This window comes from Hypanus sabinus, chromosome 7 (assembly GCF_030144855.1).
Source record: "Hypanus sabinus isolate sHypSab1 chromosome 7, sHypSab1.hap1, whole genome shotgun sequence".
NCBI lineage: Eukaryota > Metazoa > Chordata > Chondrichthyes > Myliobatiformes > Dasyatidae > Hypanus > Hypanus sabinus.
In genome coordinates, this window is record NC_082712.1 from 163,435,392 (window position 1) to 163,451,675 (window position 16,284).

Here is a 16,284-nt window from a genome sequence, read left to right on the forward strand (position 1 = left end):
TCCATTAGCCAGTCCTCATCAGGGGACTGGAGGTGGAGAAGGTTTTAGAGGATCTTTCATGGCACCAACACATAGTGCCATCACAAGTAGGCACAAAACCACCTCTACTTCTTTAGAAGTTTGTGTAGATTCAGCATTCCATCTAAAACTTTGAGAAACATCTATACTTGCACAGTGCAGAGTGGTGCATCCTGACTTGTGGCATTAAAAAGCCTGCTATGGAAACACCAATACCGAGAATGGAACAGTCTACAGAGAGCGGTGGATACAGTCCAGTCCATCACAGGCAAAGACCTCCCTATCATTGAGCACATTTACAAGAAGCACTGCCAAAAGGATTCCTATGTTCTCTACACACTCCTACCATTGGGCATGAGCTACAGGAGCCTCAGATCCCACACCACCAGTTTCAGAGACAGTTATTCTCCTTCAAATATCAGATTCCTGAACCAATTTGGGTAACTTCACTCACCTCAATGCTGAACTGACTCCACAACTATAGACTCACTTTCAAGGACTCTACAGATCATGTTCTCAGTAATTTTTTTCACCTCAAGCTGGTAAAACCTGAGGTACAGGAACAGCCAAGCACATTCATTTCTCAATTGTGAGGAACTTTCAGACTATTTTAGTGATGTTCACTATCGTGGCTTTCTGTAGATTTACATATATATTACTAAGTAGCCCTAATTGTTTAATGCTATTGGGTAGTGCCTTAGGGATGACACCAGTTGTAGATATTACTATCGGGACAATGTACACCTTGTTCATGTTCTATAGTCTTTCAATTTCTTCTTTTAATTCAGCACATTTCTGGTGTTTTTCTCTTATTGATTTCTGTAAGCTCTGTGTGTTTAGAACCTCTATGTCAATTAAATAAGTAGTTTTTGGCTGTTTATCCTGTATTATTATATCCGGATGATTTTCTTTTTCTCAGCTCAAGCTGGTAAAACTTGAGGTATGGGCATAGCCGAGCATGCTCATTTGTCAATTGCTAGGAACTTATGGACTATTCTAGTGGTGTTTAGTATTGTGGCTTTCTGAAGATTATTACTATTATTGTTATTATTTGCATAATGTGTCTCTTGCACATCGGTTCTTTGACAGACTCTGGTATGTATAGCTTCTCATTATTTTTACTGTATTTCTTTGTTTTCCGGTAAATGCCTGTAAGAAAGTAAATCTCAGGGTGACGTATGTGTATTGGGTTAATAAATTAACTTTAAACTTTGAACTTAGAGGCACTCGTGGTCCTGTTACAGGATTTTGCCTCAAAACATCAACAATTCCTTTCCTCCAACAGATGCTGAGTTCCTTCATCAGACTGTTGGGTGCCTCATGAGGATTTTGCCAGGACTCAAGTCACTGAGTTATAGGGAGAGGTTGGGGAGGCTGGGACTTTATTTGTTGGAGCGTAGCAGAAACTTAGATATGTATGAAATCATGAGGGGTATAGGTAGGATAAATGCACCTGGTCTTTTTCTCCCAGGGTCAAGGAATCAAGAACAAGAGGGTATAGGTTTAAGATGAAAGAGGAGAGATTTAGTAAGAACTTGAGAGGCAATATTTTTCACTCAGTGGATAGTTATATATGGGGTGAGCTGTCAGAGGAAGTGGCTGAGGCAGGTATATTAACAATATTTCAAAGACATCTGGACAGTTACATTGATAGGAAGGGTTTAGAGCAGGGTGTCGTAATGCCGGTCTGTGGACCTCTCGGTTAATGGCAGGAGTCCGTGGCATTAAAAAAAATTGAGAAACCCTGCTTTAGAGGGATATTGGCCAAATGTAGGCAAATAGAACTAGCTTAGATGGGCATTGGGGTTGGTAGTTACCAAATACTTGTACTGATAAAAAAAATTCCTCATGCTCCTTATCATCTGACCTCCCTTAACTAATTTCCAAATAGTCTTTTATCTATTTCTTACTCTCTTTCCCAGCTCTGCTTTGAAAACTGTAAAGCTTCAACCTCTTCCCCCCCCCCCACCCAGTTTGGGCAAGGGTCACTAACCTTAAGCATCAAGTCGTCTCTTTTTCCACCAAGGCTATTTGCTTGGCCAAGTTCTTCCATTTAAGTTTCCAATCATAGCATGCACAGTTTTATTTGTTCCCCATTCAGAACCTATACTGTTCATTCTATACAGAAAGCTATTTCGATGGCAAGAATTTTTCCAAACAAATAATAAATCAGCATGGCACCTTATTCAATAGAGACGATAAACTGTGCTTCACATTAAACAGTAAAACCTGCAATGGCCAATAAATGGAGACCTTCCAATATTCCAAGAACAAATTATTTTTTGCTACTGACACAGCCAAGACATACTTACTACCCTTCATCCCTCAAATTTCTTGAAAAATAAGGAAAACTATTGAGAATTTATTCCAGCTTTAAAGGACATTTTGTCTGTGAGACAAAATATAGTGGGTTCTGGTTAACTGGGACACATTAGGATCAGTACATTTTGGTCCAATTAAGCAGTTGCCCCAATTTGCCAAAGTTTCCTGGAAATGTATTAAAAATGTATTAAAAAAGGCATCTATCATTAAACAGAGTAACAAGTTACATATTTAAGTGAAATACAGAACAAATTAGAACAGTACCGATGCTACCACAGTACTATAAAACTGTGTATTTGTTCCTAATAAAAAACAAAGGTGGTGATAAATCAGCACGTAGCAGGGAGACTGAAAATCTGACTGAGTGGTGCCGCAACAACAAATTCTCACACAAAACCAGCAAGACTAAGAAGCTGATTATTGACTCCAGGAGGAGGAAACCAGAGGTCCATGAGCCAGTCCTCATCAGAAGATCAGAGGTGGAGAGGGTCAGCAACTTTAAATTCCACTTATTTATAATTTTGGAGGAACTATTTAGGGCCAAGCACGGAAGTGCAATTACAAAGAAGGCACAGCAGCACCTTTGCTTCCTTAGGACTTTGCGAAGATTCCGCCCGACATCTGAAACTCTGACACACTTCTATAGATGTGTGGTGCAGAGTATGTTGACTGGCTGCATTCACAATCTAGTATGGAAACACCAACGCACTGGAATTGGAAATCCTACAAAAAGTAGTGGATACGTCGCAGTCCATCATGAGCGAAGCCCTCCCCACCACTGAGCACATAAACGTAAAGCGTTGTCACTGAAAAGCAGCATCCATCATCAGGGACCCCCTCAACCCAGATCATTCTCTCTTCTCACTGCGGCAATGAGAAAGAAGATACAGAAACCCCATGAGACACACCACCAGGTTCAGGAACAGTTATGACTCCTCAGCCATCAGGGTCTGAAGTTGCACCATCACTGTTCCCACAAACAATGGACTCACTTTCAAGGATTCTTTATCCCATGTTCTTGACATTTATTGCTTATATTATTTTCCTTTCTTTTTGTATTTGCACAGTCTGTTAACTTTTGCTCAAGTTGGAGCAGTCTTTCACCAACTCTGTTATGGTTATTATTCAATTATGGATTTATTGAGTATGCCCACAAGAAAATTAATCTCAGTGTTGTATATGATGTGTATTTTTATAATAAATTTACTTTAAACTTAATTGTTACCAACAGAGAAATTCATCCGGTGTACACTGCCACGTATGGGATATTGTCTGGGAGGCATTGCACCTCTGGTGAAGGGGCTTGTCATGTCCATCCTGGGGCAAATCACTCACCTTTGGTCTCCACCGGACTCTCAGCTCTTACCTGTGGCTCCAAATACCCATTTGCATGTGACAGCAGCCAAACCTTGGTATACTGCTTTGAAGGGAGGCTAAACCTGGTGAGGGTAGCCAGTGGGCCTCGTACCCTGATGAAATCGGCACGTGCCTGTCCTAGCACGTGAAGTCAGCTCTGACCAGTTGGACGAGATCAACAGTGAGATCCAATAACCAAGAAGGTGATTCTGCAACGCTTCATGGAGAGTGAAGGGCATGATGAGGCACAGAAGATGTTACGGTTATCCACTGCAAAAACAGAAGATCCAAGTTTGTGACAACTGACTCCTATCACTGAACCCGGGCTTCCAAGGTCAAGAGAACAGAATTGTCCCAGTGCAACAGCTTCTCCACGTTAAAAATTCTTCCACACAGATTTCACTGTCATCATCGGACATCGAACAGGCTGCCATTTCTTGTGATTGACTGTAAATTAGCGCAGACAATCTAGTACAGATAATGGACTGGCTTTATACAATGCTTTCAATGATGGCATCCTTCAAATCTTCATTTCTTAAGATGATTGTTAACAGCTTCAAATTTTTCATAGTTACTAACTTGTCGAAGTAGTGAAATTGTTTCATTTTCACTCCCAGCCATTTCTGGTAACTTCAAGCCTGAATGCTTGAAACTGCAGTGAGTGTGAGCAATTTCAAATTCCTGGGTGGCAACACCTCTGAGGATTTGACCTGGTCCCAACTTATCAATGCAGGTATAAAAAAGGCAAGATGGTGACTACATTTTATTAGAAGTTTGGGGAGATTTGCTTTGTCACCTGGAACACGTGAAAACCTCTACAGGCAAGCATTCTGACAGGCGGCACCACTGCCTGGTATGGGAGGACTACTGCACCGGATCATAAGAAACGACAGAAGGGTGAAAAAGTTAGTCAGTTCCATCATGGGGACCAGCCTTTGCAGTATCCAAGACATCTTCAAGAACTGGTGCCTTAGAAAGGTGGTGTTCATTACTAGGGAGCATCATCTCATTGCTACTGTTAGGAAGGAGGTACAAAAACCTGGAGGCACACACTCAGCAATTCAGGAAGTTTCTTCCCTTCTGCCATTCGGTTTCTAAATGGATATTAATCCCATGACCCCCACCTCCCTTTTGCACTATTTTAATCTAATTATTTAATATACATATATACTTACTATAATTATTTTTTTTCTATACTTGTCATGTATTGCAATGCACTGGTGCTGCTGCTAAGTTAACAAATTTCACGACATATGCTGGTGATACTAAACCTGATTCTGCTTCTGATTATGAATTCTAAAATGTCTTATTGCTTATTTCTCACCAACTATCAGTGACAAAATTTGGCTTTTGAATGCAAACACACTCAGATAACACTATTTAAAAACAGTTCTAAGCACAGTGTAGCGTCTAACAGCCACATAATTTCATGTGACTGACACTTCTTAGAAACAGTTCGGCAACAGTCTCCAGGCAAAGAGTCCTAAATAAATGAAGGAAATACCCTCTATTTTCTCGATTAGTTTTTGTTCTTTTTTGTCTCAGGTAAGCAGCTGTCCTGATTAATTGATGGACCAATTAACCGGAATTCACTGTGATTTATAATGACTCAATCAATTTTTGTTAAGTTGGCTTGTTATCCGAGATCTCCATCAATCCTCTGATCATAGATGAAGTGTTCACAATTAGGACCAATGACCCACAATAAATTATGGAAAGTCATCTTTTATGCTGTGCTGTTCCAGATCATTTCCACAGTGTTTACTCTCAATGTGACCTTATGTTCTGATCAATTCTGCAGATAGTGAGTCCTGTATACATTCTGGGAGAAGAAGCTGCAGTGGTAAAGGAGTACAAATACTTGGGTGTTCACCTCGACAACAGATCCGACTGGAAAACCAACACCAAGGTTTTTCACAAGAAGGGGATGAGCAGACTGTTTTCTAAGGAAGCTGAGATCCTTCGATGTGTGCAGCAGGATGTTGGAGATCTTTTACCAGTCTTGTGTAGCGAGAGCGGTCTTCTTTGCAGCTTTATGGTGGTTTAGCAGCATTGGTGCTGGTGATGCTAAAGACTAAATAAACTCACCAAAAAGGCTGGATCTGTCATTGGCCAATACACAGACTTTTTTGAGTTAGTGGTGGAGATGAGGTCAGCACATCATCTCTATGACCTACTGAATAAGTAGCGGAGCATCCTTTCAAACAGACTCATTCAACTCCGATGTCCCAAGAACCGTTACAGAAAATCGTTCCTATCATATGTAATAAGCATATACAACAGCTCATCTCTGTGCGAGAAGAGAACACACATCATAGTACAATAGCCTCCGCTTTTTTATTTTGTACATTTTTTGTGTATATTATTTTTCAGTATTTATTATTAGTTAAGCACACTGCTAAGTGTGTTTTTAAATGTTGCTGCAGTAAAGAAAGAATTTCCCACTCGGGACAATAAAGCATTATTATTGTTATTATTATTACTTGCAATCCACCAGGTAGCAATGCAAAATGACAAAGATGGATTCTGCCCCGTCAGTGGAGTCTCTCCTTAGTTACTTTCTCCAATTTTGGTCAAACAATCAGCTTGACGCTTAAATGCCACCTGAAAATAAGCCAATCAGATGCATTAAAAGGAAATGAATAAATCTGGACCAATCACCTCCCACCGACTAAGAGGATCATCAACCTGTTATGGTGAAGGCTGAGGTCCCAAGGGTGATCACCATCTGGAGTTTGCTCCCTGGCAGGGTTACCCCTGGCGGTGGTAAAGTCAAGAGGGCGGTTCCAGACAGGGTGATTCAATCAAGACCTCAGCGGTGGAGCCGGTGGAAGATGATGACACGTCACAGAACAGTGAAGGCGGAGGAAGGCTGCAGCAGTGAAGGAACCCCAGTTGTACTGCATTCCATGCTACCCTGGCCAAGACCTGTCAAGGATTACATGGTGGTTGCCTGAGCATCAGCCTTCCTATGTTAAGCAAAGTCATTCACAGGCATTCTCAAGAAGGGAATCCACCCTGACATCCTGAGTTAACTCCTATGGAAATCAGCAAGTGGTGAAGGAGGCAAGGTTTAGATCGGCCTCTAAAGCTACTTGAAGACCCCTCAATAGACAACCCCTTAGGAGAACATCATACTCAACTCGAGTGATCGCATTACTACTGCTAAGGCAACAGATTCAAACATGGCAAAGTCTCTACCCTGTCTAGGTTACATGAAAGGTCCTTGTCACTAACATCTGAGAACTGGTGACTTAAAATGGGCAAGCTCTCCCACAAATAAATCTAGCAATGAACTGACATAGGCTGATTCACGTAATCACCCCCATTAGCCAGCATCACAGACAGCTCCTCAAGTTCCAGTTAAGACAGGAAGGAGTGGCTCTTAGTCCTCAACATTCATTCTGGACCTCATGATTCAGATTAATTTATTTATTACATGTGCAGTACATTGAAATAGACAGTGAAATGTGCGACTTGCGTTAACAACCAACACAACCTAACTACATGATGATGCCAACATACCTCGCCCACAATGCTCAGCAGGACAGGGAAGACAACAGCAGCAAAACGTGCACCGTTCCGCCGTCCCATAAGCACATACGCAATTCTTCATTCCCAAGAGAGGGTGTCATCTTCAGCCTCCAATGGGCCTGTGGATTCACATATATTGGACTTCAACTTCCCCAGCAGATCTCCAGAGTCTTGCAGGGGCTTCCACGGACTTCTGTATGACTAGTAGAACAATGCCTGATGCCAATGATGAAGTCTCATGGCATCAGGTCAAAACTTAAACAAGAAAAACTTATTACCACATACTCCTCCTTTCAGCCTTCCAGGAGGTACAGCGACTAATGGACTGGTGCAGAGCCAACGACCTGTCTCTGAATGTGAACAAAAGAGATGGTTGTTGCCTTCAGGAGGGCACAGAGTGACCACTCCCCGCTGAACATCGACGGCTCCTTGGCACATATCATTAAAAGCACCAAATTTTTTGGTGTACACCTGGCGGAGAATCTCACCTGGTCCCTCAACACCAGCTCCATAGCAAAGAAAGCCCAACAGCATCTCTACTTTCTGCAAAGGCTGAGGAAAGTCCATCTCCCACACCCCCATCCTCATCACATTCTACAGGGGTTGTATTGAGAGCATCCTGAGCAACTGCATAACTGCCTGGTTCGGAAATTGCACCATCTCGGATCGCAAGACCCTGCAGCGGATAGTGAGGTCAGCTGAGAATATCATCGGGGTCTCTTTTCCCGCCATCACGGACATTTACACTATTAGCAAAGTAAACAGCATTATGAAGGACCCCACATACCCCTCATTCAATCTCTTCTCCCCCCACCATCTGGGAAAAGCCACCAAAGCAGTCGGGCCCTCACAACCAGATTATGTAACAGTTTCTTCCCCTAAGCTATCAGACTCCTCAATACCCAGAGTCTGGACTGACACCTTACTGTTCTATTGTCTTGTTTATTATTTATTGTAATGCCTGCACTGTTTTGTGCACTTTATGCAGTCCAGAGTAGGTCTGTAGTGTAGTGTAGTTTTTTTTTCTGTGTTGTTTTTTACGTAGTTCAATCTAGTTTTTGTACTGTGAGTTGTAACACCATGGTCTTGAGAAAACGCCTCATTTTTACTATGTACATAGCAGTTATGGTCGAAATTACAATAAAAGTGACTTGACTTAACTTGAACAGGCAGGAGAGAACTAGTTTATTTCAGCATTGCATTCAGTGGCAACATCGTGAGCTACAGGGCCACTTCCTGGGCTGTACTGTTCAATGGAACTCTACTGGAGACTTAAATTTCATCACTAAGAGTGGTTCAGTAGGACCACAACTGATTGAACAAACCAAAACCTCAGCAACAAAGCACACAGTTGCCAGGTGCAAACTGTGGCAAGATATAAGGTGGTAGTGGAGTGAATTTATACCAAGAAGCCTACTAAAACAGCTTCTCACTAATATACCTACTACAGGTGCATCTGCGTGAAACCCCCGTCACAATCCATAAAGAGAGAAAGTGGATACAGCCTCAGAATACAAGGACATCTCTTTAGAGCAGAGATGAGGAGGAATTTCTTTAGCCAGAGGGTGGTGAATCTGTGGAATACATTGCCACAGACAGCTGAGGAAGCCAAGACACAGGGATATTTAATGCAGAGATTGATAGGCCCTTGATTAGTAAGGCTTTCAGAGGTTACGGGGAGAAGGCAGGAAAAGGGGGTTGAGAGGGATCACAAATCAGCCAAGATGGGATGGTGGAGCAGGCTCGATGGGCTGAATGGCCCTTTTCTGTTCCTATTTCTTATGGCCTTGTGATCTAAAAAGGCCTAGACACCTACTCAAACAATACTCCAAAAAAGAAAAGTTTTGTGTTGTTAAAAATAAGCCCAGCCCAGCGAAGAAAAATTTTTTTTGCACATTTCCAGGATCTTTTTCTTTTACAGCTGTATGTAAGTTTGTTTCCAATTAAAGTACCAGTCAGTTCTTGAGATACGTGTGGATACTTGAGCAAACGGAGGAAACCCCACAGAGTTGGAACAAAATGTCAGACTCAAATCCAGGTTTAAAGAACTGTGGGTCAACAGCACTTATCACTGCACCACTGTGACACACATACTACATACAAACCTGCTGAAACTAATTGTTAAATTGGCTTATTATTGTCACATGTCCAAGGTAAAATGAAAAAGTTGTCTTGCACACGGTTCATACAGATTGATTCATTAGAGCCTTGCATTCAGATAGTACAAGCTAAACAATATTAAGAGTGAGACACACAAAATGCTGGAGGAACGCAACAGGTCAGGCAGCATCTATGGAGAGGACCATAGTCGATGTTTCAAGCCAAGACCCATTGTCAGGACTGGAAAATAAAGGGGAAAGAAGCCAAGATAAGAAGATAGGGGAGGGAAAGGAATGTAAGCTGGGAAGCAATAGGTGAAGCTGAGGGGAAAGATAGGTGGGGGGGATGAAGTGAGAAGGTGAGAGGTGATAGGTGGAAAAGCTAAAGAGCTTAAGTAGGAGGAACCTGATAGGAGAGTAGAATTGACCATGGGAGACAGGGAAGGAGGAGGGGGCACAAGAGGGAGGTGATAGGCAGATGGGGAGAAGAGAAAGTAAAAGAAAGGAGCCAGAGTAGGGAATAGAAAAGCAGAGAAAGGGATGTAATTACCAGAAGGTGGAAAAATAGATTTTCATGCTGTCGGGTTGGAGGCTACCCAGATGGAATACGAGGTGTTGCTCCTCCGACCTGAGAGAAGCATCATCGTGGCCGTAGAAGAGGCCATGAACTGACACGTTGGAATGGGAATGGGGAGTGGAACTAAAAGAGTTGGCCACAGGGAAATCCTCTCTGTTGTGGATGGAGCGAAGATACTCAGCAAAGCCAGCGTTAGGTCGCACTGATGTAGAGGAGGCTACACTGGGAACAAATTGCACAATAAAGTCTAACAGCTACAATGAAAGTACAGTTCAGGTAGACAAAAAGGGGTAATATCATAATGAGGTAATTAAACATGAATAAATTAAAATTATACATGTGACCGAACAGCAGAGTCCTGCTCAGTAAATGTAAGATGCAAAACACACTGCAGGAACTCAGCAGGTCAGGCACCACCCGTGGAAACGAACAGTCAACGTTTTGGGCCGAGACCCTTTATTAGGACTGACAAAGGCTCTTGGCCTGAAATGCCGACCGTTTGTTTCCACAGATGCTGCCCGGCCTGTTGAGTTCCTCCAGCGTGTTGTGCGTGGTACTTTGACCCCAGCATCTGCAGAGTATTTTGTGTTTACTGCTCAGTAAATGTGTTGGCAATGTGTATAACGACCACCCAGAAGTTTACGGACTGTCCCAGAAGTTTATGGACCACCCAGAAGTTATCGGGCTGTTGGTTATTGACGCAAACAACAGATTTCACAGTATGTTTGATGTACACTACTGTGCAAAAGTCTTATGTACGTATGTGAATGATGAAAAACCTGATTCTGATATGGGTCTCTATTGTGGACTGAGTGGGAAGGGGACAGGGAGCGGGGAATCATGTTTGAAAAAGGAGGAAAGGAGATAGGAAGGAGGAGGACGCACCAGAGAGACACTCTGTAATGATCAATAAACCAATTGTTTGGAATCAAATAACTTTGCCTGGTGACACAGGGCTGGGTGTGTCTGCACCCGCACCACCCCCCACCCCTGGAACTCCTTCTCTGCCACCTGTCCCACAGCCATCCCCATGATGCTCCACCCTCACCATTCCCAACATCCTTCCCTCCCGCCAGATTTACAAACTCGGCTCTCGGCTCCATGTTGGCAAATACAGTACTGTGCAAAAGTTTTAGGCAGCCTATACATGACCAAGACTTTTGCACAGTACTGTACATGTGCCAAATGAAGCTAAACTTATCTGTATGGAGGCAGCACAGGGATACTGTTCATAAATTCAAGAGGGGAGAAAAAAAATCATAGATTACAAACAATGGGACAATTTTTAAACTCAGATTACCCAGTGGAACCATATCCCTATGTATTCTTGCATTTCTACGTATCGCCTGGGTTTAACAAGCAACATGCAAATAAACAGCTCAAAATTGCTTCCCCAGCTGTCCCATTATACGTGGCTGATAACACTTATGGGATACCACACAACATAATGACAACAACGATCTGTGCTTTTGTTATCAGCACCTTCCAGTTTCTATGCACCGAAAAAAATATTAATACGTTATAAACTCCAAGACTATTAAATCAAACCCTGTCTAGATCATCTGCATCAAGAGGGCAGTAACTGAGCCTACAGCTGCTGTAGCACTGGCTAGGTAACATACCTTGTCCTTGAAAATATGTGGGTTGAAGTACATGAAATCCCTGTAGCTTTCTGTCCGCACTTTGTCCTGCAAATTTATGGTCAAGGATAGAGTAAGTACAAACAAACGGCATGTCTTAAATTGCAGCCTTTAACAGAATTGCCAAAATATTTGTAAATTCCCTTTTATCTTTCCTATAGCAAATTGTCAATTCGTGTTTACAAAGATGTGTATTTAATGAGTCAAACAACTAATCCCAACCTTAGGCATAGCATTTTATCATTTTCAATTCATAGTACACATTCAATCTCTGACAAAAGCTCCCTCTACCCAGGGTACCAAAGAAGCACTGGAAATACATCAGTGTTGAAAAGAAACTTCTCATAATGAACTTTACACCCATAAGACTAGGGCACAAATGGAAGGTTATTGCAAATTATTTTTTTGTTAGATATTTCTGGGATTGCCCCGTTATCAAAGACTATTGTATTGGAATACACAATGTCCTACAAGACATTTTTAAATATCTTTTAAATACTTTTAGAAAGTAAGACCATATATTTTAGATATATACCTCAAGAACGTTTAAAAAGAGATAACTATTTAATGAATATACTGTTGGTGGCTGGTAAAAAGACGTTTACCAGGAAATGGTTATCACAAGAGAGTCCAACCTTAAACGCATGGATGGAAATTACAATGGACATTTACAAAATGGAGAAGATAACAGCATCTGTTAATCATTTTGATTCATACTGGGAAAAATGGTTTAACTACATAACACCTCATAGACCTGATTTTATTCTCACAAATGAATATGTTGTATAAATAAAAAGATCACTCCCTACTTGTACATAGTTTTCTCCTTTTGCTTGTTCTTTCTTTCCTCTCTTTTCTCCATGAGTGTATACCTCAGATAAATATTATGTGGCAATTTATGGCAAATATGATATATATACATACAGTATCTGAAATACATCTTATGGAAATGTTTATTTGATGATGAACTTCAATAAAAAATAAATTACAAAAAAATAGAAATTGTAGTAAGAAATTTCTACATTGTTTAAGTAAATTACGATTAATGCCTTAATGTTTCACAACATTAGGACTGCTGTGCGAAAACGCTCAAGAGGGCTCACCTGCAGTTAGGACTATGAAGACACAACCCAGGCTGAATCAGAGCTGTTTCACCCCCCCCCCACCCCCCAACCCAAGTATTTGCTCAGCAGGAAATGGCCTCTATTGTGGTCAAATGATGATGTTGATGAACTTGAGGGGCTGGACTAGATGTTCTGCGCATTTTATTTTACTGATATGCAAAAAGTGCTTGTTGTCTTGTACATGTGAGAGCTGGGCCTCAGACCGCGGGTCACCCTGGGGGATGCATTGGGGCCATGCACTCTACCAGGAACGGAGTTGTGTAGCATCCAGGCTGGAGCCAGCTTCACACCCACCCAAGCGTTCATTCAGTGGGAGACGGGCCCCATTGTGGTCGAATGTGGATTGATGGCACGAATTTCGGGAATCTTTTATTGCATGATGGTGACACCATTTGTGCTTGTTCTCTTGCATGTGCTTAGTGTTGTGTGTGACTGTTAGCACTGTGCTTTGCACCTTGACCCCAGAGTAACAGTTTCAGATGGCTATATATGTGAGTCTTCATGTATGGTTGAAGGACAATTAAAATTGAATTTAATTAACCTTGCTGCAGTTTATGTTCAGCAACCTATGACTGGCTTACAGCTCTATCCAACTTCCTTAGGGTTAACTTCTTGCAAGTAAAAATTCAATGAAGATGATGAGGACTTTATTTACAGTGGTCTCATCCTAGTTTGGCTTGGGAGAAAATGAGAATGTTAAAATATATCAGATTCAAAATAAATTTATTATCAAAAGTACACATACTTCACCTGAAGTAGCGTGGATAACTTCATTCACCTCAGCACTGAAGAGACCACTGAACACAACCTATGGACTCGACGGTTCATGTTCGCAGTAATGTTTATGTATTCATCTATTTATTTTTATTTTTTGAATTTTAGTGTTTGCACAGTTTATCTTCTTTTGCACACTGGTTGCTTATCAGTCTTTTGTGCACTTTTTTATTCATTCTATTGCTTTTCTTTGTTCCGACTGTGAATGCCCGCAAGAAAATGAGTATATGTACTTTAACATATACGTACTTTGATAACAAAATTTACTCTGAACCTTGAATTATATATCTAAAATTGCAGCAGCTATTGGATTCCTAATCCCTTTCTAGCCTTATTTGATGTCAAATGAACCAAAATACTTTCCTGAGTTGCTCCATTCACATCAGTGGAGAAAGATCAAGGGAGAAAACCCACAATTTTGAGCTTTGACCAGCTTTAGCCAAGTTTGCATGACCACATCTGGGAAAACTGTGGCTCAGACTGTCCACAGTGTCACGCAGGAGGAGAAAAACGGGTTTGCGTTGTTCTACCGAGCATTATCAACACGTTATGTTGGCACCAGGTTTGTCGACACTTGTGGGCCGCCCCCAGCACACCTTCAAGGTGTTTTGGCTATTAATGCAAAAGATGTATTTCACTGTAGTTTTAGATGTACGCATAATAAATGTAAATCTTGAAACAAAGGGATAGGAGTGGTAAGGCAGACCAGATTAACAGTGTTTATGCCATGTCATAGGATGGTATTTTTGATCTGATACCTGTATTGTCTGTAACAACGTATGGTCCTCATTATTTAAAAGCAAGCAGGCTGACCTGAGGAGTCACATTTCAAACAGATATCAGGGAAAGCAGCTGGAATTTAAACATGTCACTTATTTTGTTTAATGAAAGAACAATCCAACTGTCAAATGCGATTTGACATTTGGCCTCAGTCAGATCTGCAGAAGCTTGCAAAGACTGACCAGCTGGCTCAGTGAAAGTGAACAGTCTTTACACAGTCCACTGTCCTGAATGCTCAGCTCTACCTAAGCTGAAAGAGCTGGATTCCTTGATGTGATTGCAAACTGCAGCCATTTGTTTTTCAATATTAAAACAGAACACACCAAGGGAAAACATGTTCCATTTCCTCTGAAATCCTTGGGATAAGAAACCTGGTATGTATTTGGCCATTTAATTTTGATTTATCTTGAAGATGTTCAAGCCTTTATTTATTAATTTAGAGGAGACAGCACAGAATAGGCCATTCCGGCCCTTTGAGCCACAGCAGGCCTCAGGGATCCCTGACAACCCCGATTTAACCCTAACCTAATTACGGGACAATTTACAATAACCAATGAACCTATCCACTGCGGCTTTGAGTTGCAGGAGGAAACCAGATTGCCCAGTGAAAGCCTACATACTCCACGGGGAGGAACTGAACTCCGAACTCTGACCCCCCACGCTGCAATAGTGTCACACTAACTGCTAAGCTGCCATGGCTTTAGTATGATTCAAACAGACTGTGGCTGATCTGCAATGCACCCATATTTACCTGCCTTTAATAAAAACAGAAAATGTTGTAAATACTCAGCAGGTCAGGAGGCACCTGTGAGGAGCGAAATTGAGTTAACACTTCCTTCTATATGGCCTGCTGATTATTTGTGCCCTTTTCTGTTTTTATTTCAGGTTTATAACAGTTATATGGGTTTTTTTGCTTCTTGTTTGCCTACCTTGAGCACATATCTCCTATTCCTCTCCAATGGAAATCTCAGACTGTGGCAAAAGACAAACAAAAGTGTCAGGGCGAAGGAGAAGATTTAAGCGAGTCCAGTGCACTAGTGTCAATGTAAGGTTGGGCACTCATAAACAGAGAAAATCTGCAGTGCTGGAAATCCAAAGCAACACACACACACAAAATGCTGGAGGAACTCAGCAGGTCAGGCATAATCTATGGAAATGAATAAACAGTGGGCGTTTCAGGCGGAGACCCTTCTTCAGGATGGAGAAGGGAAAGATACCAAAATAAAAAGATGGGGGAGAAGGGAAAGGCGCTTAGCTAGAAGGTGATGGGTGAAGCCAAGTGGGTGGGAAAGGTGAAGGGCTGGAGAGGAAGGAATCTGATAGGAGGGGAGAGTGAAGCAATGGAGAAAAGGAAAGAGGGGGCACCTGGGAGGCAGTAGACAGGTGAGAAGAGGTGAAGAGGTCAGAATAGGAGGAAGAGGAAGGGAGGGAAATTATTTTTACTGCAAGGAGAAATCAACAGCCATGCCATCAGGTTGGAAGCTACCTTGAGGGAATATAAGATGTTTCTCCTCCACCCTACGGGCAGTCTCATGTTGACACAAAAGGACGCCATGGACAGGACTGAACGGAGATGGGAATTGGAATTAAAATGTTTGGCCACCAGGAAGTTCTGCTTGTGGTGGATGGAGCAGAGGTGGTTGCCCAATTTATGATGGGTCTCACCAATGTAGAGAAGGCTGCATCGGGAGGACCAGACACATTAGATGATCGCAGCAGATTCACAAGTGAAGTGTTCCCTCACTTGAAGGATTATATGGGGTCCTGAACAGGTGAGGGAGGAGGTGTATGGGCAGGTGCAACACTTTGGTTACATGCCAGTGGGGGGAGATTAGTGGAGGCGTAGCGATGTGTTACACACAGCGCTGAAATAATGTCACGCAGTTGGTAAGTCGTTTTGAGACTAGTTTATTCAAACTTCGCGGTGCTGGTATTTAAATCCCTAGCACCCGCCCTCTCCAGGCGGAAATGACGTCGGAGGTGCATTACCAGAGTCCTTCCCCCCCCCCCCGCGCGCTGGCTATTTGTGAGCCGGTTCACCTGCGCAGAAAGTGGGTCGC

At 42.1% G+C, this 16,284-nt stretch overlaps 1 protein-coding gene across 3 annotated transcripts in view; it reads right to left on the reverse strand.

Annotated features, from left to right (window-relative positions):
• Window positions 1-16,284, reverse strand: part of prmt3 (protein arginine methyltransferase 3) — a 255,955-nt gene that overhangs the window by 197,773 nt on the left and 41,898 nt on the right. For 2 of the 3 annotated variants that reach the window (XM_059976033.1, XM_059976034.1), the window contains one exon: window positions 11,529-11,594. The exons of the other annotated variant lie outside the window; for it this stretch is intronic. In XM_059976033.1, the coding sequence (XP_059832016.1) occupies window positions 11,529-11,594 (66 nt within the window). The remainder of the gene's footprint in view (window positions 1-11,528; window positions 11,595-16,284) is intronic. 3 annotated transcript variants of the gene reach the window in all.